The sequence below is a fragment of the Neopsephotus bourkii genome, unplaced genomic scaffold, assembly GCF_033783945.1.
Source record: "Neopsephotus bourkii isolate Nb327-2 ecotype Australia unplaced genomic scaffold, CSIRO-AGI_Nbou_v1 NB_196, whole genome shotgun sequence".
Classification (NCBI taxonomy): Eukaryota; Metazoa; Chordata; class Aves; order Psittaciformes; family Psittacidae; genus Neopsephotus; species Neopsephotus bourkii.
Genome location: NW_026900709.1, coordinates 10,768,523 through 10,794,595, shown reverse-complemented (window position 1 = coordinate 10,794,595; position 26,073 = coordinate 10,768,523). Strand labels below are relative to the sequence as shown.

The 26,073-nt window shown below is 51.8% G+C and overlaps 4 protein-coding genes across 10 annotated transcripts in view; all 4 read left to right on the top strand.

Moving 5' to 3' along the window:
- Positions 1–362: 362 nt before the first annotated feature.
- Positions 363–3,543, top strand: HOXD10 (homeobox D10). The gene is made up of 2 exons (XM_061379990.1): positions 363–1,218; positions 2,642–3,543. The coding sequence occupies exons 1-2, from the start codon at positions 477–479 to the stop codon at positions 2,917–2,919; spliced, it is 1,020 nt and encodes a 339-aa protein (XP_061235974.1). The 5' UTR covers positions 363–476; the 3' UTR covers positions 2,920–3,543.
- Positions 3,544–3,937: 394 nt separating this feature from the next.
- On the top strand, positions 3,938–8,341 carry HOXD9 (homeobox D9). 3 transcript variants are annotated; one of them, XM_061380006.1, is made up of 4 exons: positions 3,938–4,006; positions 5,554–5,611; positions 6,958–7,560; positions 7,974–8,341. In XM_061380006.1, the coding sequence occupies exons 1-4, from the start codon at positions 4,004–4,006 to the stop codon at positions 8,213–8,215; spliced, it is 906 nt and encodes a 301-aa protein (XP_061235990.1). In that variant the 5' UTR covers positions 3,938–4,003; the 3' UTR covers positions 8,216–8,341. The 3 variants fall into 3 exon arrangements, with proteins under 3 accessions (XP_061235990.1, XP_061236002.1, XP_061235997.1); XM_061380018.1 differs by lacking the exon at positions 3,938–4,006 and having other exon boundaries at positions 5,457–5,611; XM_061380013.1 differs by lacking the exons at positions 3,938–4,006; positions 5,554–5,611 and having other exon boundaries at positions 6,782–7,560.
- Positions 8,342–12,572: 4,231 nt separating this feature from the next.
- HOXD8 (homeobox D8) lies at positions 12,573–15,065 on the top strand. 3 transcript variants are annotated; one of them, XM_061379980.1, is made up of 3 exons: positions 12,774–13,253; positions 13,527–13,674; positions 14,263–15,065. In XM_061379980.1, exons 1-3 carry the CDS (start codon positions 13,122–13,124, stop codon positions 14,556–14,558), a joined length of 576 nt encoding a protein of 191 aa, XP_061235964.1. In that variant the 5' UTR covers positions 12,774–13,121; the 3' UTR covers positions 14,559–15,065. The 3 variants fall into 3 exon arrangements, with proteins under 3 accessions (XP_061235953.1, XP_061235944.1, XP_061235964.1); XM_061379969.1 differs by having other exon boundaries at positions 12,573–13,674; positions 14,266–15,065; XM_061379960.1 differs by having other exon boundaries at positions 12,685–13,674.
- A 3,398-nt stretch (positions 15,066–18,463) lies between these two features.
- Positions 18,464–26,073, top strand: part of HOXD3 (homeobox D3) — a 29,749-nt gene continuing 22,139 nt past the window's right edge. Inside the window, exon 1 of one of the 3 annotated variants that reach the window (XM_061379872.1) lies at positions 18,464–18,587. The gene's annotated coding sequence lies outside the window, so the exon portion shown is untranslated. Of the gene's footprint in view, positions 18,588–25,079; positions 25,173–26,073 lie in introns of those variants that run through there. The other 2 variants (XM_061379911.1, XM_061379902.1) reach the window with 2 other exon arrangements.

Below are 26,073 nucleotides of genomic sequence, written 5' to 3'. Positions count from 1 at the left end.
TTCTCCTTAATACGCATTAATAAATCCCGCAACCTTTTGTCCCCGCACTTGTCAGACGCGGGGCTTTTACGGGAGCCATGGCGGACAAGCGGCGGTTTGGTTTTCAGCCCGCCGTGCCACCCGGGGAGGTGGTGTTGGAGCGGGGGGGAAGCTGTGTGTGCTCCGCACTCGCGGAAGCTCCGCGGCGGTGAGAGGGGGGGGGCCCGGCCCGGCTGCCGCAGCGCGGGCGCGGCGCGCCGGGGCGGTGCGGTGCCGACGCGGCGGCCTAGGGGTCGCTGTTGACCGCGGCGGGGCGCGGCGGGGCGGCGCGGCGGGGCGCGTCAGCGGCGGGGCGGCGGGGCGCGGAGCGGCGGGCGCTGCCATTGGCCCGGCTGTCATGTGGTCGCGCGGAGGCATCCGCAATTACACGGGAATGTTTTCCTAGAGATGTCAGCCTACAAAGGACACAATCTCTCTTCCTCAAATTCCGCCCCAAAATGTCCTTTCCCAACAGCTCTCCTGCCGCTAATACTTTTTTAGTAGATTCTCTCATCAGTGCGTGCAGGAGTGACAGTTTCTACTCCAACAGCGCCAGCATGTATATGCCACCTAGCACAGACATTGGGACGTATGGGATGCAAACCTGTGGACTCCTTCCGTCTCTGGCTAAAAGAGAAGTTAATCACCAAAATATGGGTATGAATGTACATCCTTATATACCTCAAGTAGACACTTGGACAGACCCGAACAGATCTTGTCGAATAGAGCAACCTGTTACACAGCAGGTCCCCACTTGTTCCTTCACTACAAATATTAAAGAAGAAAGCAATTGCTGCATGTATTCCGATAAGAGATCCAAACTCATTTCTGCAGACGTCCCTTCCTACCAGAGGCTGGTGTCTGAATCATGCCCCATTGAGAACCCCGAGGTTCCCGTCCCAGGATATTTTAGACTGAGCCAGACCTACGCCACTGGGAAAACCCAAGAGTACAATAATAGCCCTGAAACGAGTTCAACTGTAATGTTACAGTTAAACCCTCGCGGCAGCTCCAAACCGCAGATATCTGCTCAACTTCAGCTGGAAAAGAAAATGAATGAAAACCCGAACAGCCAAGACAGCACCGCTAAAGTCTCTCAAGTGGAAAGTCCCGAGCCCAAGTCCACGTTGCAAGAAGAGCGGAGCTGCCTGCCCGAAGGCTCCGTGTCCAGCCCAGAAGTCCAGGAGAAGGAGAGTAAAGGTCTGTATTACCGAGTTTAAACCGTGCCGTGGTGTAACTCCAACACGCCAGCACCATAAAGCAGGCTCGAATATACTAACGAGCATCACAGCCATCACATTTAATGCTAAGGAGTATCGGGCTGCAGGTGCTGTGTCGCTGAAGATTTTGGCAGGAAAAAAAAATGCTACACTAAAGGGTCCAGGGATTTTCTGTAGAGATCTGCCTCTTCTGTGCATGCAGACCTGCAGACAGCCTCCGTGATGCGGGGAATAGAGCCGTCTGCTCCTTAGTGCGCTGTAGCAGCCAAAAGCAGCCCCATACCTCCAAAAAAAAGCAGGTCTGGAGGTTGTAAAATACGACCAGCTCAAGTTTTCTCTCGTAAGATTTCGCTGATTTTTTTTTTGTTTAATTTATATTTTTTCACTGAGCCTTACTGCTGTTTGATTGCATTTAAAGTTAATTACGATCCTATAAAAATAGGTGAGGAATAGGTGCTACCAGGCTGGGTAAAGTTGGAAATAAACGTACAATGAAAGCAGCAGCCCTCTATCTGCCTGGTCCAAAGATGGAATGTTTCAGTGTGATGCTTTAGATAACCTTGGGTTTGTCTCCAAAAGTGCTACAGTATTTTTGAAATGCGCTTGAAAGCTAAAGGTGGTGTAATCTGATTTTATTTTCCCTTTAAAAGTGCACTAGAGCCTTCCTTTTGAGCGGCGTGTTTCGAAGAATCCCAAAACGGGAATTTTTTTCATATCAAAATGTACTTTGCAACCTCTAGGTCGATTTTTACCTTACGTGTGCATGGAGATTCTCTTTATCTGAATTATATTTAACATCCCAGGTCTAGATTGATGTGGAACAAATTTCTTTCTGGCGGGAAGAAAATCTAAAAAGAAAATGGAAAAAGAGAAAAAATCCGAGCTGATGGTGTTAATATCTTGTATGTCTTTATGTCTTTTTGGCTGGCAAAACGGCCATGTCTGTTCCTAGGTGTGCTTGTGTAATTCAGCTGATGGCTGGGGAGATGCTGCTTCCAAACACAGAGATAAGGGATTTTGTGATTGGGATATTTTCCTAGCAAATGTCGTGGGAACCCGAGGCGGCCATGGCGGGGATAGACCCGTTAAAATCCGGCCATGGGGCTGATGGCAGGTTAAATATTGTTGAAATGCTGAACGCCAGCTGAGAAGTGGAGAGTCAGTTGCGGGCCGGGACAGGAGTGCAGTGCAGGCAGGGGCCGGGTGGCGGGGCTGGGCAAGCCCAGACTGGCAGCGGGTCCCCTCCCGATGCCCACCCCGCACCCGAGCCCTGTATAGTGCCCGCATCCACCATATCTACCAGACACTGCAGAGGAGGGGTCATGGCCAAGGGTACAATCTAACAGCCTAAGGTATTTTTGATTTTTTTTTTTCTTCTTCTTCTCCTTCTTTGATTTTGATAGAGGAAATCAAGTCTGATACTCCAACAAGCAATTGGCTAACTGCAAAGAGTGGCAGAAAGAAGAGGTGTCCTTACACTAAACACCAAACACTGGAATTAGAGAAAGAGTTCTTATTCAATATGTATCTCACTCGAGAGCGCCGTCTAGAGATCAGTAAGAGCGTAAACCTCACTGACAGGCAGGTCAAGATTTGGTTTCAAAACCGCAGAATGAAGCTCAAGAAGATGAGCAGGGAGAACCGAATCCGGGAACTGACCGCTAATCTGACCTTCTCTTAAACCCTAACCCCGGGGGGGGCACCAGTGAGGAGTGGGCACAGCACCACCACTTGTTAAAGGCAGGAGAGACTGTGGCAAAACCCGGCATTTCCCAGTTTTGTTTTGTTTTGTTTTGTTTCTGATAGAATGTGACTTTTCGTCCTTCTTTTAGCGCTGCAAGTGAATATGTATTACTATGATGAGTATATATAAAACCTAGCACGTGTAATTTATTTTTGTTCTCATCGTAATGCAGGGTAACTATTATTGAATATTATCATTTGGTCTTAACTTATTGGAACTGTCGAACATCCAAGCAATGTGACTTTTTCATGTTTTTACTAACAAAATGGTATTTATGTGGGGCTGTTACACGGGCCATAACGTTTGGAGTACATTCAATACTTTAAGAAAAAGGGGGGGGGAGGGAAACTTGGGGGGCGGGGGGAAAGAGAAGCACATTATAAGGTAACTATCCTCGCAAATGAACTTCGAGATTGTCCTTCGTTAAATGGAATATTTCCTTCTTCTCCATTGTAGACATTTCCTTGTGGTGCATATGTGGAATAGTAGTCGTTCAGCAGCAATATGTCCTTCTTGTGCATGTTGTGTTCGCATGTATAATGCAATAAACTCTGTAAACTACTGCGGTTCCTTTGGTTTTCTACAAATACTGAAAGTACAGATGCAGGTTGGTCTCCTGGTCTTTCTCTATGAGCAGCTCTTTGGACGGATGTACCTTCTTTGCCATTTTCTGGTCTTTGTGTGTATCTGCCTGGGTATCTTTCTTTCTTTCTCCCCCCTTTCTTTTTTTCTTTCTTTTCTTCTTCCCCCTTCCTTTTTTAGGGGTGGGGTGGAGACTGGGGCGGGAAATGATGTAAACCTGATTCATTTATAATTGTGCCTGTAAACAAATGATTAATTGATAAAATGTTGTGTGATGTTCCCAGTTTGACAAACTGAGTACAAAAAAAAAAAAAAAAAAAAAAAGGGAAAAAAAAAAAAAAAAGAGAAAGAGAGAGGGGGGAAGGAAACAAAAAAAAACCCCAAAACGTAGTAAAATATTATGACCTCAACTGGACATCCTCATCCAATCAACTCATAAATGGTAAGTGATAAAAATTCTTTCTACTACAAGCTGTCAACAATATGTATGTCATTTTATTTGACGTTCGCATGTTGATTTAAAAAATATCAGTCACCGCGTGCTTACAATGTGTAGACTTTGATTTCGTGTCTTTACTCTCTTAAAAGAACCCCATCATGCTACATGTAAAGCTGGGCGTAAGATAAATGTTAAGGAGTTCGGTTCTTGATGAGCTCAAGAGCTTTTGGAAGATGGTGGATGTGAAAATGTCTCCTCAAACGTCTGGCAAGGTTGGCTTTTTTTGGAGCAGAAACGCTCCAAACGTGCTTACAAAAGTACACCGGCCTCTTCAGACCTACTTTTGTCATCCTGCACCGTTTCTGTTTACTCAGAGATCGTTTTATTTCGTGCAATTCCATTTTAGTAGAACACATCCAGATAATGACGTTCACGACTCTTAACCCTTTCTGTACATAGCTGAAAAATGTTATTCGCAGGGCTCTGCTGAGGAACGGTGTGTGTGAGAGGGAGCGGGTGAGTGCCTGTGTGAGCAGAAATACTCAGCAGAACTGCAAATGGCTTGCAAATGAACATGACTCCAAATTGAAGTGCAAATACTTGGGCATACTTTCACCTTCAAACAGTACTGGAAAAATAGCGCGGCTACTGTTTGCGCTGAGAAACCAGCTCACTCACCATCAGCACCCATTCCTCCCCTAAGCAGTTTCTAAATCAAGAAATTAAAAGCAAGATAGTGCCAACATTGTCTGACTTGGTGGCACTAGTACTGGTCACGTTGCAGCTGGCGGTGTTGCATTTTGCTCTTTTGCTGCTGAGATTTAAACTTATATCAATTAAGTACTTAAATTTAGGCCAATACTTCCTCATGCGCACGTTCACTCGTAGGGCAGAGGTATATATTCCTCAAACCAAAACATCATAATTTTGATGCTGCGGGAGCCGCAAGCCCGTAGGTATTTTGTGCTTGCTTTCGTTTCGAAAACAAACAACAAAACCGGTGCTCAACAGCCCCCGCCGCCACCCCTCCCCCCCCTCCAAAAAAAATCTTTAAATATTGCATACATTTGAACCGTCTTTTATTTTCCTTTAAAGATACTGGCTACATCACCAAAGAAGTTTCAGCAGTGGGAAGTAATTAGCTGGCTCCATACCAAATGTTTAACGTATATAGAAAAAAGGAGGCTCGCTCTAATCTGCCCGCTTTATAAATTTTTATCTGTGTAAAGCGAGGGGCAACTTTTCGCCATATCAGAAATCCAGCTTCTAGAGAAAAAATATAGAAGTATGAAACGTAAAGGAAATAGTAAAGTGTGATGAGAGAAACAAACAAACAACAACAAGGCGGGAAAAAAAGGATTAAAAAAAGAAAAAGAAGTAGAAAAGAGAAGAAAAAAGGAAGAAAACAACCCCAGAGAGTAATAAATCATTAAATAAACAGGAATTTCAGTCCCTTCCTCATAACGGCCCCGGAGTAGGAAGTGTTTTCGCAGCGCTGCTGTCGCTGGTGCTGTCGGCGGGCTCCCCACTAACCGTGTGCTTTCCTCCAGATCCCGGCACAGCCGCCGTCCCTCGCTCGGCAGAGCAGGCGTGGGCAGAAGACCATGGGTAATCTGGTTTTCCGTACTAACCGGGCACCGTGTCGCTCGGGGAAGGGTAACCGGGCAGAGAGAGGGGGGAGGGGAGGAAGGGAAGGGAAGGAAAAGAAAGCAAAGCGGGCAAAAATCTCACGTAGGCATTGAACGTGGCCAGCGCGGCCCGGCCCAGCTCCCCCAAGAGCTAGGGGCGGAGGAGTCAGTTCTGCCGGCGATGGGGGGGCAGCGGCACCTTTTCCTGCGCGGCCCCTGCCCCGCTGCCGCGGAGATGCCTGCAGCCGGGCCTGGCTGTCTCCTCTGGGCAGCGTTGGGCATGGCCGGGGGGGCTGCGTTGGGGCTGCGTAGCCCCAAAGTTTCGCAGATACAGGAGCGTGTGTTCAGCCACACGTCAGTTTTGCTTGGAGACACAGGCTTTGCTGTTTCCATCCGTCCGTTTTATTAGGGACACATTAATCTATAATCAAATACACCTCATAAAATTTTTATTGAAAGGCATAAAATCATTACAGAGGTCTTCCACCTGTTTTAAAACAACACAATGGGCATCTCTTTTTAAAAGTGTATCCTTTCCATGGAAACTTTCTGTCAAAGGGTGTGGGGGGAGCAGATAATAATACCCGCACATGCTCTGAAATATGGAAGTACCGCAATGTGCTTTTACTGTAACATTTTCCTGTTTTATGAGAAGTCGTTACAGTCCCAGCTTGCGATGGTTTGTTTTTACAGGCAAGAATCCCCCTTTCCCAGCGGGTTTCCTCAGCAGCTTGGAGTGTGATTAGCAAGCCAAGGCTGTTGGATTTATTTAAACACCCTGCCTCTCATTGATTAAGAAATGAATGGCAGAAATCACTCAAAGGAGGTGAAGAAATAGTGCGCGCCCGCCGCGGCCGTGGGTTGCCAAGAGCGGCCACGCCAGCCGCGCCCTGGCAGGCAGGGCAGGCAGGGCTGGGCAGCGAGGACGGGCAGGGCAGGAAAGGCAGGGCGGGTGGGCAAGCTGGCAGAGAGGACGGGCAAGGCGGGCAGGGCGGGCAGGGCGGGCAGGGCAGGCAGGCAGGGCGGGCAGAGCGGGCGGCCCCTGCGAGGTCCGGGAGAGCTGTGCGGGGCTGTTGTTGATGATGACTTTTTTTTTTAATCACAGCAGCCCCAGTTTAGCGGATTGATTTACTCGCAGTATTGGTAAATATGATCACGTGGGCTCCGCAACCAATGGTTGAGGGTTGCAGTCTGCAAAATACTACGATTGTTCTCCGGGAGGGTATCATATACAGTTAACAGTGTAACCTTTTATATGACTACGAGGGGAGCCTAAAATGTCGTCTAGTGGCACCATAAGTAACTATTATGTCGATTCTCTCATAGGCCATGAAAGCGAAGAAGTTTACGGGAGTAGATTCGTCCAGGGAGGTCACAGTGCGACCTCCAGGCCATCAGGTGTTGCAGAGAGTTCAGATTTTTCTTCCTGTAGCTTTGCACCAAAATCCACCGTGTTCTCCACCTCCTGGTCCACGGTTCACCCTCAGCCGTCTGCGGCAATGACCGGGATCTACCACCCCTACATGCACCAGCCTCACTTAGGGGCAGCCGACGCCGGCCGCTACGTGCGCTCCTGGATCGAGCCCTTCCCGGGCTTCCCGGGCGGCGGCGGCGGCGGAGGCGGCAGCGGCGGCGGCTCCGCTTCCAGCTCCGGCTCCTCCAACGGGCGCCACTACGGGATAAAGCCGGAGACGGGAGCAGCCACCTCCTCGTCTTCCTCCTCCTCCTCCTCCTCTTCCAAAAGGACTGAGTGCTCCTCGTCCCGGGAGTCCCAGGGGATCGGTGTGCCCGAGTACACGTGCAGCTCCTTCCTCCAGGAGCCCCGAGAGAAGGCGGCTGCCGGCAGCTCCAAGGACCCCGCCGCTTGCAGCCACAACCCTAGCCCGAGCAGCGATCTGAAGGAGGAGAAACAGCAGCAACTTGACCCAAGTAAGTAAAAAAAAAAAAAAAATAGGGGGGAGAGAGAGGGAGAGAGGGGCAGAGAGAGAGGGAGAGAGAGAAAGAAAGAAGGAAAGAAAGAAAGAAATTGCCCCTTTGATTTATTGCCGAAACCTGTAAGGCTCGAATGTGCAAAACTGATAGTTTTACTAACCTATAAAAACGTCTAGACGCCTACCCCAGCGCAAGCAGCAACAAGCACCCATAAAAGACTCCACATAACCACCTACCATCAAGACATCATTTGTACAGTAAACAGACTGGGGCATTAAGGCTTTTATGATAATTCCTCCAAAGTTGTGAAAACAGTCCATCCTTCGTTAAATTAATTTAACGACCTTTCTCTCTCCTCCCCCCCCCCTCCCCCCCCGGCCCCCTTTCCCTATATACATCCCTTCTTCCAGATAATCCTGCAGCAAACTGGATCCACGCTCGTTCAACGAGGAAAAAGCGTTGTCCCTACACAAAGTATCAAACTCTGGAACTGGAAAAAGAATTTCTCTTTAACATGTACCTCACCCGAGACCGCCGTTACGAAGTAGCTAGGATTTTAAATCTCACAGAGAGACAGGTCAAAATCTGGTTTCAAAACAGAAGAATGAAAATGAAAAAGATGAACAAGGAGAAAGGCAATAAAGGAGACTAACGCTGGGGTAGAAACGCAGTTGGGGAATGAATACTGCTTTAGTTTTGAGTTTGGGAGATTTGGGTTATATTTTGGATTTGGGTTTTTTGGTTGCCGAGTTACTTTTTTTGGGGGGAGGGGTCTTTTTCTTTCTTTCTTTTTCTTTTCTTTTTTCTCCTTTTTTTTTTCTTGTTGGTTTAGTTTTATTAATTCCCCCCCTGTACTCTCAGCCCCACATACGTTTCTCCTCCTACTCCGGGTCCCCCCCCCCATCTCCCCCAGGAGCTTTAAATCAATCTGGTCCTTCTTTTTTTTTTTTCTTTTTCTTTTTTTTTCTTTCTTTTTTTTTTTTTTTTTTTTTTTCCTTAGCTAGAAGTGAAACGTGGTCTATGTCAGGTATTTTGGGAAATTTTGTCTTGCTCGCCAACGTGTTTTGCAGAGTCGCTTCATCCCCTCTTCCTCCTTCCCAGACCGTTTGGTTGATATTGTGAGTGCACGTTAGCTTTGGGAACTCTATCTGATGTTAAATGTTTGACATGTTCCTTAAAAGTGATGTAGTCTAGATAGTTACTTTGCCAAAATAAAGGTAAGGAAATTAATTATAATTACGGTAATAAAATATATATTAAATTACAGTACAGTGGCTTAAATCAATGGGGGTGCTGTGTTGTCCACGATTTACTAAGAGGAAACCTTTCCCCAAACCTCTGCTTTCTAGGTCTGAATTTCTCTCCTTCGCAATAGGAGTCACAGAGAGGCCACGAGCTATCCCCCCACACCTTTAGTGCACTGGTAGGAGGTTGTCTCATCCCTGAAGCCGTTCGCAATAGGCCTAACGCCTCCCGGTCCCCCGGCTAGCTGGCGACCCTGCCCCCGGTGACTGTTGTATTAACCGCCCCGTGTCTCGAACTACAGACCTGTTGTAATTGTTGTCAGTTATTACACAATAAAGTCTGCCGTGACCGAAAGACAGCGCTGCGGTGAGAGGACAAATCTGTGCGCCCCTCGCGATGCTCTCCGCGCCGCCGACCCTACCGCGCAGGTCCCGCGGGGCCTCAGCGGGCCCAGCACTGCCGGGCCGGGGCCGCGGGAAAGCCCGGCCTCGCTCCCTGGCCAGCAGCACCTCTGGCAGCCACAGAGGCCGGAGGAAAATCACTTCCTCGCCGCTCTCGCCTAATCGACGTTTGGTCTCGGAGGGCAGCGGCAACGAGGCCGGCTCTGGCCTCTCCATGTAGGTGCATGGGCCGCATACCCCTCCCGAGCGCCTGGGTTACCAGCGCTGTCTGAAACACCAGCCAGCTCTTGGGACAACTTAGGAAATGTTCCCGCACCGGTCCTCCAGAACCAATGGAGAAAAATGATGCCTATTCGCTTTAACATATTTTATTGTTGGGGGCCGCTTCTAACCTCTACACTCTTTAATCTGGAGGCTGAAGGGCTCTGGGGGGACCCGGCTGCTTCCAAACGTTCGGCTTTGTTGGCGAGAGCTCCTTTAGCAACGTGTCTCCTGCCTTCTGCATTTATAAGCCCACATGACTTTATCAAGATAATTGAGATGAAGTTCATTGTAAAAAATGCTTTGTTTAAAGAGCAACCATTAAAATGAAGGACCCGTAAATATTTACGAGCAGTTCGGTTAATTCAAGAATAAGGGGAGAGCTGAGAGACCTGGTGTTTAATGTTTTTTACCTCTGTAAAAAAAAAAAAAAGGCAAAAGCCTGCAGTGCCAGGAAAAGGTGTTGCATTGCTTCCCATCCATTGTGGAGAAGATACCTATAATTCTTTTAAAACAGGAAGAACCGTGGTATAATAAAACCATTGAGATGGCTAGACGTCTGGACCTAATGAGTTTACGATATGCTATGGCGCTTTTCTTTGAAACCACCTTATTTTGATGTTTGTGTTTGTTAAAGGGGGGGGGGAAAGGAAAAAGACAAACTAGGTTTTAAAATCTTGGACTATAAATTTCAATATGTCAGCTTTGGGCCAAGGCAACAGACTCAAAAAAGACCCGAAGGTCACCGAACTGAGAGATTTTAGAAAGTTCACTGATTTGTTGAAATGTATTTTATTGGATCTTCCACTGCGACGTTAGCCTCCGTGTTTGCGGAAATAACTATGGAGGGGAGCGATCTATAACTAACAACACGTAAACAATATTCTTGCCACACAACGCTCTATTATGTTGATTCCGGCAAAGGCTCTGGTAAGAAACTGTCGTCAGGTCCACACCATCTCTTTTAAATATTTTATTTCTGGCAGATTGACAGTTTCTACCTTGTCTACTCCCCCCCCCCCCCCCGCGCCTTTGTTTACCTATTTCTAACATGGTGTGCGATGTTTCAAAATGGCAGAAAGAAAACCAAACATCTCGAAAGCTGAAACGCGGTTTTTCCAGGGAAATGACTTTTTGTGTCAAACTGAACAATAATTTAATTGCTACCCGTTGGTTGTGTTACTATATGTTTATACATATGCGCAGTCGCGTGCACACGCATCATACCGAATAATTCACAGGCATGTGTGGTGAAGGGGGGGAGGATGAACAAAGATCCATCTTTACTTTCGTTTACATAAATCAATCCATAAATACAGAAATGCATGGGCAAACAAAATAACATGTTCAAGACAAAAACGTATAACTCTGAAACTACCACACATGGAGAATTCGTGGTGTAATATGTGGGGAAACACGATTGAAAACGCGATAGCAGCGGTCTTCAAAGCTCAGGCGTCTTTGCTGGCTGCCATGTGTAAACGAGGCGCATTCTTTGTATGTAGTTAATTATAGCACTGACAAAAAATAAAAGAGGGTCACCGAAATGTGCTGAGAAAATGGCACTGTGAAGTCCGTCTGGCAAAAAAAAAAAAAACAACAAAAAAACAAAAAAAACAAGGATGAAAAACTGGGGGAGGGAAAAGAGGGAAAAGAAAAGAAAAAGGAAAAATAAAAAGAATGAAAACCGTCCCAGAACCAGCTAGCACAGGAAGGACCGCTCAGCGTTGAGGCCCCGCCGGGGCAGTGCAGAGCCGGCCGGTGTCCCGCAGTGTCCCTCCGGGGTTCTGGCGGAACCACGGAACGGCGACGGGGCCGGGGAGCTGCGGGCAGCGCAGGGCGGGAGGGCGCTGCCTGCCGCCGCACGCCGCCAGAGGGCGCCCGCGCTCCACTTTAGTGCCGCCGCCGCGCCTCGTGCTGCGCGCCCCGCGTACTGCTGTGCGCAACCCCCGGCCGCGGAGAACCGCTGCTGGGACTGCAGCTCCATGCGAGTGGCAGTGCTGACACGTGGGGGGTGGGTGGTCTGGAGTGGATGCGGAAAGCATCCACGCTGACCCTCCACGCCTCTCCCCGGAGTGAGGCAGTTTCCCTGCTGCCACCATTCCGACAACACACCACCTGGCCTGGTGTCCTGCTGCTCTCCTGCTATGGCCTTTTGCTTTTGCTTCTATCCTTGTAGCATTAAAAGTCCGTGTGCCCTCTCCGGGCCTCTCTCACTCCATCACTCCCCACCCGCCTGTTCCCCGGCTGTACCCTGGGCCTTTGCCGGCCTCCAAAGTCATGTGTTCCAGGCCACTGGGCCCCTGCTTGGGCGCGGGTGTCGCTGCGGGCCTAGCTCCCGTTCGGGCACTCATGTGAGGGGTAGCAGGGCTGGTCACCTAGACAAAGCAAGATAATTGTGATGGAGGTCGGGAGGTAGGAGGGGTGGGGGAGCAGAGTGTGATGGGGAAGGAGCTTGCGATGCCTTTTATGTAACCACAAGTATTTTTTGTCAATTCACACCAGATGGTCACACTTGGCTCTAGCGGGGTCCATATTATATTTCACCGAAATTTTTCGTTTCTCTTCAAAATAGGGCGGACTCGACCTCCTGGGGGTGTCTCTCCAAAAAGCCGATTCCCACCGCAGTATGAAGCGGGGAAGAGAGGGCTGGAGACAGCACTTCTCGAGGCTCGGGGCCCCGCAATAGCTGCCGACCCTACCGGGCAGCACCTCCCTTCCTTCGTCTCATATAACAGGGCTCGCTTTTTTGGGACCGCGTCCCCGAGCGGTGCTAACCGCTCATCCACATATTTTCCTTTTTTTTTTTTTTTTTTTAATTTTTCCCTCCCTCTCTCTGCCTCGGTAATGACGTCCACCAAGGGTGAAATGATGGAAAGTATATTCATAGGCATGATTTCCATTAACTGTCAATTAACCTGGAGCCTCAGCCATGCGTGCACGGCGTCAAGGGTAAATGTGCATCTCATTTCCCAGCGCTCTGCTCGCCTGCAAGGGAATGACTGGAGGGTCCGCAGCACCCCTCCGCCCTCTGGATCTCCCCGGCTGCCCTCGCTGGCACCCCCGGCTCCGAGCGCCGGGCACCGGCTCCGTCGGCTGGTCTCTGCCCTAGCCGAACGGCGGTGCAGGCCGCGGTTCAGTGCTCAGCCGCGGCCCTGGGCCCCTAGTGGCCTCGCCCCGGGCAGCACGCCCGCGGTTATCGCGCGGGATCTGCGCGGCTGCCTCGCCTCTGCGCGGCGGGGGTTTCGTCGGCTCCTGGCGAGCGCGCACCGGCGGGGGGAGCGGAGGCGCCGCGGCTGGGGTGGATCCGGGCAGGGCTGGGCCGGGTTTTTTTCTTGCCTGAGGAGCGGCACATGTAAACTGAAGCCAAAAGTCCCCCCTGAGCTCATGAGCGTGTGTGTGTGTATGTGTGTGTGTGTGCGCGGGCTGCTGTGTGCCTAATAGGAAATAGTAAAAGCAGTGAGGCAGGTCATTTTGGGAGCGATTATAATCCAGTCCTGGTCACCACATACACGGAGAGCGGGATCGGTGAGCGCACGGGCGAGCGGCGACGGCATGAGCGCAGCGTAGAGGCACCAGCGGCGGCGGCGGCGGCGGGAGCAGCGCCCCGTGCCCGCGCCCGCGCCCCCGCCCGCCGCTGCCCCCTCCCAGATGAGCTCCTACTTTGTCAACCCGCTGTACTCCAAGTACAAGGCGGCGGCGGCTGCGGCGGCGGCGGCGGCGGCGGCGGCGGCGGGGGAGCCTATCAATCCCCCGTACTACGACTGTCACTTCGCGCCCGAGGTGAGCGGCCGCCACGCCGCCGCAGCCGCTGCCGCCGCCCTGCTCTACGGGAACGGCGCGGCCGCCGGCGGCTTCCCGCACCCCGCGCCCGGAGGGGCGGGGGGCGGCGGCGGCGGCGCAGCAGCGGACTTTTACCACCCGGCCGGGGGGAGCCCCACGGCCGCCTACCAGCCGCCTCCTCCTCCCCCCGCCGCGCCTCCGCCTCCTGCCCCCTGCAGCGGGGTTACCTGTCACGGGGAGCCCGCTAAATTTTACGGATACGATAACTTACAGAGACAGCAGATTTTTACGACACAGCAAGAGGCCGAGCTGGTACAATATCCTGACTGTAAATCGTCCAGTGCTAATATTGGCGAGGAACCAGACCACTTAAATCAGAGCTCGTCTCCTGCTCAAATGTTTCCCTGGATGAGACCACAAGGTTGGACGCAGTCAAAAATTTGCTTCCATCTCACGTCTGAGTTCGAAACTTTCTTTTCCTCCTCCCGCTTCTTTCTTGCTGCATCTCGCTCCCTGCCTCTGCCGCCCTCGCTCCCTGCGTCTCTCCCCGCGATTCCTATCTCCGCGGTGGCTTGCGATAATAAAGCGATACAGTAAGCAAACTGAAAGCTCAGCAGAAGGCGGCTGTCACCCCAAGAGTAGCTTTAAAGTCCATTTGGACACCGAGGTGTATCTGCCACTCTCGCCCGGCTCCTGCCGCAGCCGTCCGAAAGGCAGGGAGCAGGGCCGGGGAGCCGGTCATCAGATAATAAAATGACCCCGTAAACTCGGTCCCGCAAACCCCGGTGGAGGGGTGGGGAGCCGAAGCACTTCGTGCGTCTGCTGCTGCTGTTTGTCCCGCACTCGTGTGTGGAACTCGGTTCTGCCGACCTCTCTGCTTTTTCTCCCTGCGTTTCTGTGGGGTTTCTCTAGAGGGATTCCAGAGGGGCCCGAGCCCTCTCTCCCCGCTTGTGCCTGGTTTTGAACGACCACACCAACTTCCAAAACCTTGTGTTTTTGTTTTAAACAGCAGCGCCGGGTAGGAGGAGAGGAAGACAAACATACAGTCGATTCCAGACACTAGAGCTGGAAAAGGAATTCCTCTTTAACCCCTATCTGACCAGGAAGAGGAGGATCGAAGTGTCCCACGCATTAGGACTCACCGAAAGGCAAGTAAAGATATGGTTTCAGAACAGAAGGATGAAATGGAAAAAAGAGAACAACAAGGACAAATTCCCCGCTTCCAGACAGGAGGGAAAGGAAGGGGAGGCCAAAAAGGAAGCACATGATCTGGAAGAAGACAGAGCTGAGGGCCAGACGAATTAAATTTTGCCCTAAAAGCCTTTGCTAAAGACCATCAGAAACAACCAGCACCACAGCCCGACGTATCAGCCGGTCTCCCCTGTACGAGGTCTGCCGTGGGACGAGAGACCCAGTGTACCTCTGCGTGACATTTCTCTGCTTCGGGTGCTTCAGTTGTTTATGGTTTTGTTTTTAACCATATCCGGAACAATCTCTAGATTTAACAGTTCATCTACTTCTTTTGCAAATTTGATACAGTTTGTAGCAATACATTTCTAATGATTTTTTTTTTCCAATCTTAAAAGACGGTGATTGCGAGAAACAACATAAACTTCCTAATAATGAATTCCAATAAGCAGGATATTTAACGACGCTTTATTAATCAAGACAAGTGCACTTGTACTATTTTAATTCTTGTTCTTATGTTGACTAAATTAAATAAATTTAATAAATTTGAAGAGAACTTAGAAGTATATTTAACCTTTTGCTATGATATTTGATTAAAATAAACCAAATTTATTCAAATATAAACTGTATCGGCATCTTCGTATCTTTTCTTAAATCCACTCCTCCAGTAAACCTCAGTACCCCTCCACGTCTGGACTAACTTCCCCACTGAACCTTTCTGCGTACTTCCCCCTGTGCTGGGTGTTTCGGTGGGGTCTGGGAAGGGCACATTGGCTACAAATCCTGGGTTTCTCTCCCTGCTGCCTGCACACCCCGCCAGAGTGTCCAGACACGGCTCTGCGGGATCCTGGTGGAAGCAGCGGACAGCGGGGATCAAGGGCCCACCCTCGGGCTGAGCCCACGCTGCTGCCCGGTCCCGGGAGCACCCTCTATGTGTGCGCTCGGGCCTTGCCTTCACCTTTCCCACCCTCCCTGAGCTGCGGGACTCCGGGGCCGGGGGGCTGCTGCCGCCAGACAGGGTCTTTGCCTTGCCGAGGTTAGCGTTGCTCCTGATCGGTACTGGGCTTCCATCAGCATCCAAACCCGGCCTAAGTGACCCTGCGGATGGCTGACGAGTGGAGAGATTAAAAGTTTTTGTGGCCTTACGTGGAGTTTTCTCGGGAGCTGTGATGGTTAGTGATCCCAAACCACACATAAACGGAAAGAAGGGCATTTTTTCCCCTAAGTATTATGGTACGGCCTGAGTGCGTTCCCCGGGAAGGCCAGAGCCGGCGAGAGCAGATTCCCCGCAAGACTCCCTGCAGCCAAGGGGAGAGGAGCCCGCTCTGATCAGTAAAACAGTTTAATTTATCTCCCGTTTTCCTCTCCCACCCCTTTCTCCCACTCCTCGGCGAGGTCCCGTAGCCTGCGATATCTGAGAGGACGGCCGAGAGCAGTCCTTTTTAGGAACAGTAGCCAGAGCCCTGGAGTATGAGGTTTAAAACCCTACCAAGATATTTGAGTCACTTTTTCTCCACGGCCTCACGCTCACGTGAGTGATGGCTACGTGAAGGGGACAGCAGGGACGCGCCAGCCACTGCCACGAACACGAGAAATTTACATTATCTGCCAGAGAAACTATCAGGGGCCGAGCCGGGGCCCCACTCGGAAACACATCGAGGGGCCTGGAGGGGTGACAGCCTCCGCCGTCCGCGCCCAGTGCTGCGGCCCTTCTCCCGCGCTCACCGCTTCGCTCCAGGGAACAGATCTGGCATGGCGGGAACCGTCATGCCCGGTGTCGGGAATTGTACGGTGGGCTTGGTTCATTTCGTTTCCCTTCCCTTTACCTCCTCCCAGCCACCGAGCCAGGCACGTTTCCATTCCTGCAAAACAGTAGCTCTAGAGGGAGTCACAAGCAAGCGGAGCTATTGTTCTAGGTTTATTTTAATCACGTAGTTGGTTAAAGGCTGTAAACGAGGGGAAACTGCAGCAAAGAGTTGAAGTAAACATTTTGCTGCATGGATTTGCATAAATACACGGGTACCCCTAATATCCAGGAAGGATGTGGGGTTGATGGCGGCGCAGTTTAGGAAACCCCGTCTCCTGACACGAAAACCCCACCTTGGTTTTCAAAATAATACCCGTTGCCAGTGGCACCGGCGTGTTTGATCTCAGGTCGGGGTAAAAGCCTCTTCCCTGCGCTGCGGTTGTGGCCAAGCCCTGGTGCAGCAGGTCCCTGCTGGCGCTGCCGCAGGAATATCAGTGCCGCAGACCGGGATGGCAACACGGGAAGCGCGTGTCGGAGACCTGCACACATGAGCGAGCACTAATATTTATTAGGGAAAGAGCTGATGCTGTGGTTGTTTTTAATTTCCAGACAAAGAGAATAAAATTAAAATATTCCTGGGGAAGTTTCCGTTAAGCGTCGCTCTCCCTGGGCCGACTGGGAACGCGGCCACGTAGACAAAAGCTGACTTCCTTGTGCGCACATCTGAAAAGGCCTAGCTGTAACTGGGATAGTCCCTGTCTTATTCATTAAGAAAAACAATAAAAATCGCTGTAGTTGTTAAGGTATCTCCCCCTTACAGCCTGGCAGCTGAATCTCCCCTCGTTCGTACTTGGAGTCTTGCTAACAAAAAAATACTGAGCTAGAAATTGTCCCGGGCGGTCAATAAACCCCCGATTAACCGGATTCCTCGAGCTCCGGAGCAGGCAGTGGTATTTTGGCAGAGAAAAGCCGTAGCTGAGCAAGTAGCGGAGGCAATGGAGGAAAGAGGCAGCCTGCGGCTGCCGCAGTGCGGATATACCACACCTTTGGTTTCCGCGGGATTTCTCCGTTTCCACCCCGGGCAGCTCTGCGCTGCCGTGGGTGCCGCAGAGCCGCCGCGAGCGATGCCGGTGCCTCGGCCGAGGGACATGACACACGCCTGTGATATTCACGGGTGTGCAACTGCCAGAAGCAGCGTGCTAAAAGGATCCTCCACCTTCGGAATTGTTTACTTTTGTTAGCTCTATTTTCGAGGCAGGTACAATCAACACCGAGGTCACTGATGGAGGGATCTGTTTATTGTCTAGGACAAAAATTGAGCAAGAATACTCCATCTTAGAGCAGAGCATTCCCTGTGGACACGGGGCAGGTTTTAGCTTTTTCTAGTACTTTCTGCGAATTTTGCCCCAGATCATAGTAGCCACAGTAAGGTTTTCTTGGGGACAGGGGAATCCCCACCGGTGGGGCCGTGGGCAGCCTGGGCGCGATGACAGCGCCCACAGCCACCCTTGGGCAACGGGCACGCAGGGTGGGGAAGCAGCTAAGACTATTTTTAGGTCAGCAACGGCTTCGGCTTCAGTAGTGGGCGCTCAAGCAAGTGTGGAAGCTTTTAGGGCAAGCCGGAGAGGGGGGACGGGGGGGGGGAATAAGGGTAAAGCCCCCTTTCGTTGGGGAACTACATGGAGCCGCCGGCGCCGCGCGGTCCCCCTCTTTGTGGGGATCCGAGGAAGCTCACCCTTCTTCCTGCGCGGATCTTCCGCGCATGGCCGTGCCCGAGGGCCTCCGCAACCGCGCCCGGGGCGCGCAGGCCGCGGGCAGGGGGGATCGGGGACTCAGTAAAAGCGCAGCGCGCAGGCGAAAGAAACATGGCGCTGGGAAGCAGTATGTGCAAAATCCGCAAGGAATTGCAGTAAATTCCTTTTTGTTTGAAGAAAATTTACAACTTGGTAATAGACCTTTTTATGACCTATTTGGGCTCGTCATTGGCTGCGGCTGGTCATGTGCAGGCAGCGAGCGCTTTCATGGCCTTTTCCTGATTTCCCTGGCGAATTTCCCCCTGCATTCTGCCTTCAGAGAGCCTCAGCCCCTCTTTTTCTAACCTTTGTCTAGGCTGAGGTGTATGGCTGTCGCCCTCATGTTTGTGCCCTGCACCCTAAAGCCCGAGGCCGGTCCCGCCGTTGCCGTGCTGACACGTCCCCGTCCCCGCGGCGCTTCCTCTCCAGCGACAGCGGGGGAATGCGCGGAGCTCCGCGCCAGCCGCCGCGCTGGCTCCAGCCCCGCGCTCCTCTCCCGCCGCTTGTTGCCGACACATCCTCCGGCACACGGATTGCTACGCGGGTGCAAAATGGATTACAGCGACCGTCCCGGGCTCCTCCGCCGGCGGGCAGTGCCGCGAACCGGTAAGCACTCGGCTCCCATCGGGATTGCCGCTGGTTCTCCGCACCCGCGTACCGTCCCGCACCGCAGCTCGGCGCCGGCTGCCCTGTCCTTCAGCCCCGCTGGTCACCTGTCCCTCACAGTCCCTTATTTTCCCTAATACCATTTGTATTATTGTTATTACTATTATTATTGCTATTATTACTGTTGTTATTGCTACTGTAATTATTGGCATTGTTATTGTTATTAATAATGGTTGTGGGTACGCCGCGGGGTGTATAAGGCTGTTGCGCTGACTGGAACGGAAAAGGCGTTGGGGCCCGAGATAGAGCGGCGATCCGAGCCCCTCTGCCCCGAGGGGCGGAAGGCTGGGGAGTAGCGCTGGCAGGCAGCATTTCTCGTGCGCTGGGTTTCTTCCAGTAAAAAGCGTTTTTTTTTTTCTTTGGGTACTTTTTTCCCTTCCAGTCTGAAGCGCGGTGTGGTGATGCTGCGGTTTGATTTCCTCATGGCGGAAGGGCGGTCGCGTAACTTTAAAGCTTAACAGGTGTTTTCGCAGAAGAGCCGGGGTCAGCTCTCCCGCAGAGGCGGAGGGCTCGGGGCGGTCCCGTCGAGCCGGTCGCGCCGGAGCGTTTTAGCATATCCTTCTCCCTTCACTGTGCATGAGCCAGGGGTGAGGTTCCGACCAGCCCTGTGGGAGGCACAAGGGCCGGGCTCCGCAGCCGCACAGAGCGGTGAGGGCTGAGCGGAGCCACTGCCGGGGGACACCTCGCAGCACGGCTGCTGACCAGCGTGGAAATCGTGGGGGACTCAATAGGGGACGAGCTTGCAGGAAAAAAAAAGTCCACCCCCCAACCCAGGTTTATTTTGAAATACGTAGAGGAGGTAGAACAGTCATATAGACTGTATCTGCGATACCCATGTATGTGTATATACCCTTATCTGCGTTACCTATATACTTACATATGCATGTTCTCTGTAGAACACTGGTCCTTTGGAAGTATATTATTTTGAACGCACATGTATTTTACACATTTTCTCCTCATTTTCAAGATGTGAATGCACAGTAGAAAATCCGCTGCCTGTCATTAAGTGTTTACATCGTTGGTCAGCGGTGGAAATGCACCATGCCATTGCACTGCAGGAATTTACTGAATCGACAATTTACCTCAAAAGCTGCCGCTTATTTAACGGTAAAGCAAACCGCCTGATTAAACCATCTCTAGTGAGAATGGAAAGGGGTGGGTCGTGCCCCAGGTACATATTTTGAAGCAGCAGGAGAAATTATTCTTTAATCCATCCCTGAACATCTTCCCAGCTTTCTGAGCCCTAGCCCAGCTCAGGAAGCGGTAGGATGCTTTTCCCTCGCGCTTTGGCTCTGCAGTAGCCGGCCGCCCTCCGCTGCTGAAGGACTTAGGGATTATTTGGGGGAAATCGTTTTCAACGTAGCAACAGTCTTTAAGAGTAACTTGGAAAGTATGTATTGCGTTAGGTTTCACTCTCAGAATCTCTCCTAGGTGACACAGTAATTGTAGCTGCTTGGCTATAAATCTCTCCAAAAACTTCAAAAAATCTCGTCTTTGAGCTGTTTTGAAATTATTCGTAGCCTGGGGGAAAAGAAGGAAACAAAAGCAGGATGTTCTAACGAATTCTTATGTGCATGTACGTCTGCGGGTCCATATGCTGACACATGCGGATACACGTATGCATTTATGGTCCCACTGGTTTATGTGGGAGTTCGGCTTTTTTTTCCTTTCTAAACGGCTTCCTTCCTTGCTTGCTTTTGCTCTTGTTTTCATCTTTTTTGCTTCCCTTTCATTTCTTTCATTAACATTGAAGCATAAATATGTGTATGCTCTTAAATGTACCTATGTGTTTGTGAGTGTTCATAACTAACTCTGTATGGCTGTGTATATATATATTTATGGCACATACGAGAACTGTAGTTTTATATGCATTTATACACCTATATAACGTTGAAGTCTGTGTGAGTGTAGATGTGTTGGTGTGCTGTAATTTTTGGAATACAGTATCCACATTTACATTTCTCACACCTGCTCCGTTTTCCGACGTGTTTGGCAGAATTTATGAGTCATCTCATTTTTTTGTTGAAAGGAAATAGCCGAGCCCTAGCCCACACTTTACTGACGCACGGGCAGTGAAAGAACAGCAGCACAAAATAACCTTCAGAACAGCGCAGGCTTCATTCCCTGGCCGTGCCCAGGTATCCCTGGCGCCAGCTGCCATTTGGGAAGTCAGGCCGGGCTCCCGCTTAGCTGCCTGGGCGAGAAGAGCAGTCTCTGCTCCCCGAGCTTGGAGGGGTTTTGGGGCAAGTAAGGGAGGCGATATGAACCGCGGACTCGGGAAACCCGAGCAAAGAAACCCACGTTGGGTTTGCACTCTTAAGAACCGCAAATCCCGCAGATTCGTTTATTTCCCAATAATGTTTCTCTTTCCCCAAACAAATATAATTCTCATGGGGTGTTTTATGAGCGCTTTGGGCAGAAAAAAAAATCCGAACAAAGACAGTATTTCACCCCTCGGTTGGCAGGCAGCTGTTAAAAGTATTTACGGCTCTACTGCAGTGCGGCACTCAATGCTGCTGAAGCGGGAGAGGAAAAAACAGGAAGCGAAAGGAAAAGATGAGGCACAATAAACATTGCAGCAGGTCGCAGGGGCCGGGCGGGGCGCGGAGGAAGGGTCCTGCCAGAAACAAGAGGCAATAAAACTGCATTCAGCGGCAGCAGGCTCTGTCCCAACCCAGTACTCGCCTCCCACCACAGCGGGGGAAGAGGAAGAAAGGGGGGGGTGGCAGCCCGCATCGCCCACCCAGCGCCCCACGCTGGAGCCGACCCGAGCTGGACCCCGCCAAGGTGCCGGGGCTGAGGGCTCAGCCCAGCTTCCCTCCCGGCCCCGCCGTCGAGGCCCGGCTCCGACACCACTGTCTGCAGGTGGTGCCGCCCAGACGGCCAGGGCCGGGGTCACCTGCCCGCTGCTTCTCCCCCTCGGGTGGTGGGGCCAGGCCAGGCTGGGGTGCGGAGAGGAGCGGCCGCCGGGGGCGCGGTAAGGCCCTGGCTGCCTCCATCAGCCATTTTGTCTCCACGGCCTCTTCCAGGAGAAGGCGCTGTAGGACAAGCCTGGCCGCTCTCCCAGTCTCGGAGAGGGGCCTGCCGCCCCGCCGCCCCCCACCGCCTGCCCCGGGCCCCGACCCGGCCTCCTGCCTGCCCACGGGAGAGGTCCAGAGGAGGAGCCCTCCCCAGCCGTGGCCCAGCTGGTCTCACTGCTTCCAGCCCTGCGGCCTCCCTCCGCCCCGGGTCTCCGGGCTCTTGCACGCACCCGTGCACGCCCCGCCGCAATCCCTGCCTTTCCCCACGGTGCCGACGCGGCTCACCTCGGGTGCCCCGCCGCCCTCCAGGTCACCGGCCCGCCCTTTGATGTCGGGCAACCACTTTTTCCTTCTCTGCCCCTTTGATGTGGGTGCCAGAGCATCATGGCGGCCCGCACTCTCCTCCCTGCTGGCTCTCTTCCACCGGGCAGAGCCCCCCTACCCTCTGCAAGCGGGACCCGGCAGCTTTCACTGCCTCCGCCTCACCTGTTACCTTCAGGTTTCATCTGACCCAGCCTTGCCCGGACATGACCCTGGTGATCCACAGCCCCTAGGGCTGTGCCTGCCCCAGCTCGACGCTCCCACGGCCCCCGGCCTCCCCTCCCTGCTCCGCGCTCCTCTCCCTCTTCCCCCGCGGACCCGGGTTGCCGCCGCTGCTGCCTCCGTTTGATGTTGGGGCGCGGCTTGCTACCGCCTTGCCCGCCCCGGGTCTCTGCTGCCGCCGGATCTGCCCGCGGGCACGGGGAGCTGCGGGCAGGGGACTTTGCATGCCCACATCCTGCTCGGCGAGGGCATGGGTGGTGAGGTGACTGCTGAAAGGTCAGGGCTATGAGAAAATCGAGGACGGCTAATGTTTTGGACGCTATCAAGGCGCTCTGTAGGTCTTCAAAGTCAGAGATGGAGCCTGTCATTTTCTGGTGATGTGGTCCTCGGGGTAGGATGCTTGCAATCATGTCTATCAAGTGTCATCGAGAGCGACAGTGGTTTACACATGTGATTCAATTTCCCCAATCCTTTTAAGTTACCACAGGGAAACCAATTGTTAGTGGATAACTTAATCCCACATCTCATCCACCTCCAGATCATCAGTCCAGAATATGAGGACTGGCATAAAAACCTAGAGAATGAACTGGCCAGAGCTTCAAAGTCAACTTTCACATCTGCATTTTAGAATAAGAAATGTGAAAATCCTCCTAATTCCCTCTTCAAAATGTCAGGGCTAGAATTACTCAGTTGCTGAAACACTCGTCTTGCCCATGATCACAGGGAGCTGTATCTAATTCATCAACTCCTCACTACCCCACAGCCTCACCGTTCCCAGCCCCAGCCTCAAGGCCACATTTGCCAGAGGCATATGCCCGGCCCGGCTTTGCAGGGGCTGACTCTCCAGCCGGGCGCCAGCAGTGCTGCCACGCCGACTGCCTCTCCGGGGCTCTTCTCCTCCCGCAGGTGTGGGATGCGACCCTGTCCAAACGAGGGTCTTCTATTGCCCGCTGGGTAGGCCAAGAGAGCCGAAGCTGTCGCAGATACCAGGGAAGGTGAGGAAGCCGATCACCGGGGCTGGAGCCCACTCGTGGTCCCCGTTGTCCAGGACTGGACCTCCGCCGTATCCAGCACCAGCTGCCAGGCCTGGGGCAAACGCCTCTGCCTCTACATCGCGGTTCTTGTGGTCCCAGCCTCTTTTCCCTACATTTTGTTGGACTTCCGCATTGCATCCCTACCCCTCAAATCCCGATCCTTATCTTTTTTTCCCACCTTCTCAAGGGACCAGCATCCTGGCATCTTGCAGCTGCCCGCCGCCGAGGCCGTTCCCCAGATGCCAGAGAGAACTGCTTGTTTTGGAGCAAAGGGGTGCCTGGAGGCTGCCACAGAGCCTGGTCCCACACAGGGCAATCCACTCCTGCCATGGGGCGAATGGCAGCCCGATAAAGCTTCTCAGACTCCGCCTGAAAGGTCACCTTGCAGTGTCCCTGCCAGCTATTCTTGGCAGGGAAGGGCGCAAGGGAAAAAGGCATTCCCTGGCATAGGCCATTATAAAAGCACACAGGTGATGCCGAATGATTAAAGCATTGACAAAGCAAGAGAAACAGCGGAATGCAGAATAACTGCATCTTAAAGAGAGAGCAGGGAAGGTGCTCAGGAAGCCTCTTGTGCTGTGGGGAAAAATGAATTGATCAGCTGTGATCTGAGGCACCTAAAGAGCACAGCGAGAGCTGAGCTGCCCCTTTGAGGCAACTTAGAACTCGTGTAACAGGCAGATTGGGCAGGACATGGCCGAGTCAGAGGAGACCAGGAGGGACCTAACCAGGCACCACCCAGCTGATGCCAACACCAACAGGGAGCTGAAGCTGTCTCGCTTTTCAGAGCTGAGACCCAGCGCAGCAGTGCGACCGCACTCGCGGCCGGTCCCCATTATCTGCGGCTGGTCCTCGACGGGGCTGACGCGACTCCCCGCCCTCTGGGGAAGGCACAAGCCCCTCCTTGGAAGAACTGGGAGCTGCTGGCAGCTCTGACTTCCTCATCTTAGCCATGATAGATTAGGAGCTGATGCACGGGTTCCTTTATGCTATGTGGCTGCCAGGGACATTTGACTTCCTGTGCTCGGGCTCCTTGAAATTCTCATTTGCTAACTCACACCCTGCTCCCTTCACACCAAGGCTGTTTTATTGTTTTATAACCGTCCTCAAACTTCCAGTCCTCAAAGATCTCATTGTGGCAGGCTTCACACTTTCTTCCTTTCCAAAGCCCGGACCCCTCGTTGTTTCCAGCAGTTTGGTCGCTCACAAGGGTCCATTGGTGCCCGGGGAGTCCGCAGTTCCTGGTACAGCTCTCCCGAGATACAGCTCAGGAGATGAATAAGTTAAAACCGTTTTCCAGGGCGCCTAACCAAAATCCCAGAAACATCCAGGGAAGGGAGAGGGAGAAGCCCCTCTCTCAACTACCTCTCCTTTTTTTTTTTTTTTTCTTTTTTTGCCTTCCTGGCGATGGGCTTCCCTGTCTCCTAAGAGGTGCAAAGAAAGGCTTGAATGGGTACCCACAGCTAAATTCACCCGGCTCCTTTCGCAAGAGCAATTTGGCAGTGGTAACTCCCCTCTTAGAAGCTTTCCCTACAACACGCTGCTCAAAAAGGCAGGCATTATGCCTGGGAGCTGACCTTCTGCCCATCCCGGCTACTTCGACCCAGTCCCGTTTTATAGGACAGATTCAGAGAACCTTTATTTAGCGAATAAAAGTTTAAAGCCGAAGGTTATTTATGGTTCCGCAGAGATAGGTCCTGAGTGGCTATTTAGGAGCACGTGATTCCAATAAACTTTGTTTTATGGCTTGAGAGTTGACAAGCCAAAATATAATTCCCACCATAAATTAGTTTAAGAGCATACAAGTGCAGATGCTTTCGTTCCTGGAAGCAGTAATCGGGAAAGTGTTAGCAGGGAACCGTCTGCGGGAATGCGGCCGTGCAGGCACCTCTGCTCCCGGGTCTCCCCGGCCGCGGGGGAAGCGCGCAGTAAGTCCGCTACTGGCCTCCCCGCCGCCGCGCTCGGGATACCGCTGGGCCCAGAGCAGCGCAGCGGAAGCGAGGCACCGGCGCTGCTCCGCACCGCCCTACGGAACGGCTCTGGGGGGAAAACCGACAGCTAGGGCAGCTCCGGGATGAGCGGGGTGCTCCCAACGAAGGTTTCGGAATTTGGCGGGATATCTTATCCGGAGCTAACATTTATTTATTATCCAAGAAAGATAAAAGGGAAAGTAAGGGTAAGGGAATGTTTAGTGCTGAAATGCTGATATGTCTGCGCCGTCCTGGCAAGCTCTGAATGCTAACCAGAGTGGGCAGAACTAAATATACATGTATATATTTATTTTGAACAAAAAATCATCCTTGGGAAGCTCTGCCTAATGAACTACTGATACCTGGGCAGTTGCTCTGTGTGTAATACAATAATTCTCCAAGATATCGTACCAAGGCAATAGAGGAGGTTGAAAAATCGCTCACAGAAAAGAACCCCCAATATTATTTAATTTTAAGCATACGATGCGTTTCAGGAGCGTTAGGTTGGGCGTGTAGTTTTATTTTGCTTATTGTGATCTTTGAATGCATTTATAAGAAGATTTGAAGGAAAGTTCAAGTCAAATCTATCCTTCTATGAGGCAAACAATGACGCATGTCTCGTGGTTACTGTTAGGTTAATTGGGTCATCTTAAAGGGGACCTATCTTAGAGTAATCTGAGCTTTATTCTTATCAAATTCTGGCTCTTTCTGTGCTCAGCATGGTTATGATGCTGAGTGACACATTGTGATGTTTTATGGGTGATGGTTTAGCAAAGGTGATCTGAATATTTCATTTGTGACTGGGTTGCCACAGAACAAAAAAAGGCCTTTGTTATTCCTTTTTCCGCCACTGAAAGAG

Excerpts from the sequence above, each read along its gene's own strand:
- HOXD8 (XM_061379960.1), top strand. The coding sequence starts at position 13,122 with ATGAGCTCCTACTTTGTCAACCCGCTGTACTCCAAGTACAAGGCGGCG. Across the intron at positions 13,675-14,262 it reads TCCCTGGATGAGACCACAAG|CAGCGCCGGGTAGGAGGAGA; the intron begins GTTGGACGCAGT and ends TGTTTTAAACAG.
- HOXD9 (XM_061380006.1), top strand. Across the intron at positions 5,612-6,957 it reads GCGTGGGCAGAAGACCATGG|GCCATGAAAGCGAAGAAGTT; the intron begins GTAATCTGGTTT and ends ATTCTCTCATAG. Across the intron at positions 7,561-7,973 it reads ACAGCAGCAACTTGACCCAA|ATAATCCTGCAGCAAACTGG; the intron begins GTAAGTAAAAAA and ends CCCTTCTTCCAG.
- HOXD10 (XM_061379990.1), top strand. The coding sequence starts at position 477 with ATGTCCTTTCCCAACAGCTCTCCTGCCGCTAATACTTTTTTAGTAGAT. Across the intron at positions 1,219-2,641 it reads CCAGGAGAAGGAGAGTAAAG|AGGAAATCAAGTCTGATACT; the intron begins GTCTGTATTACC and ends TGATTTTGATAG.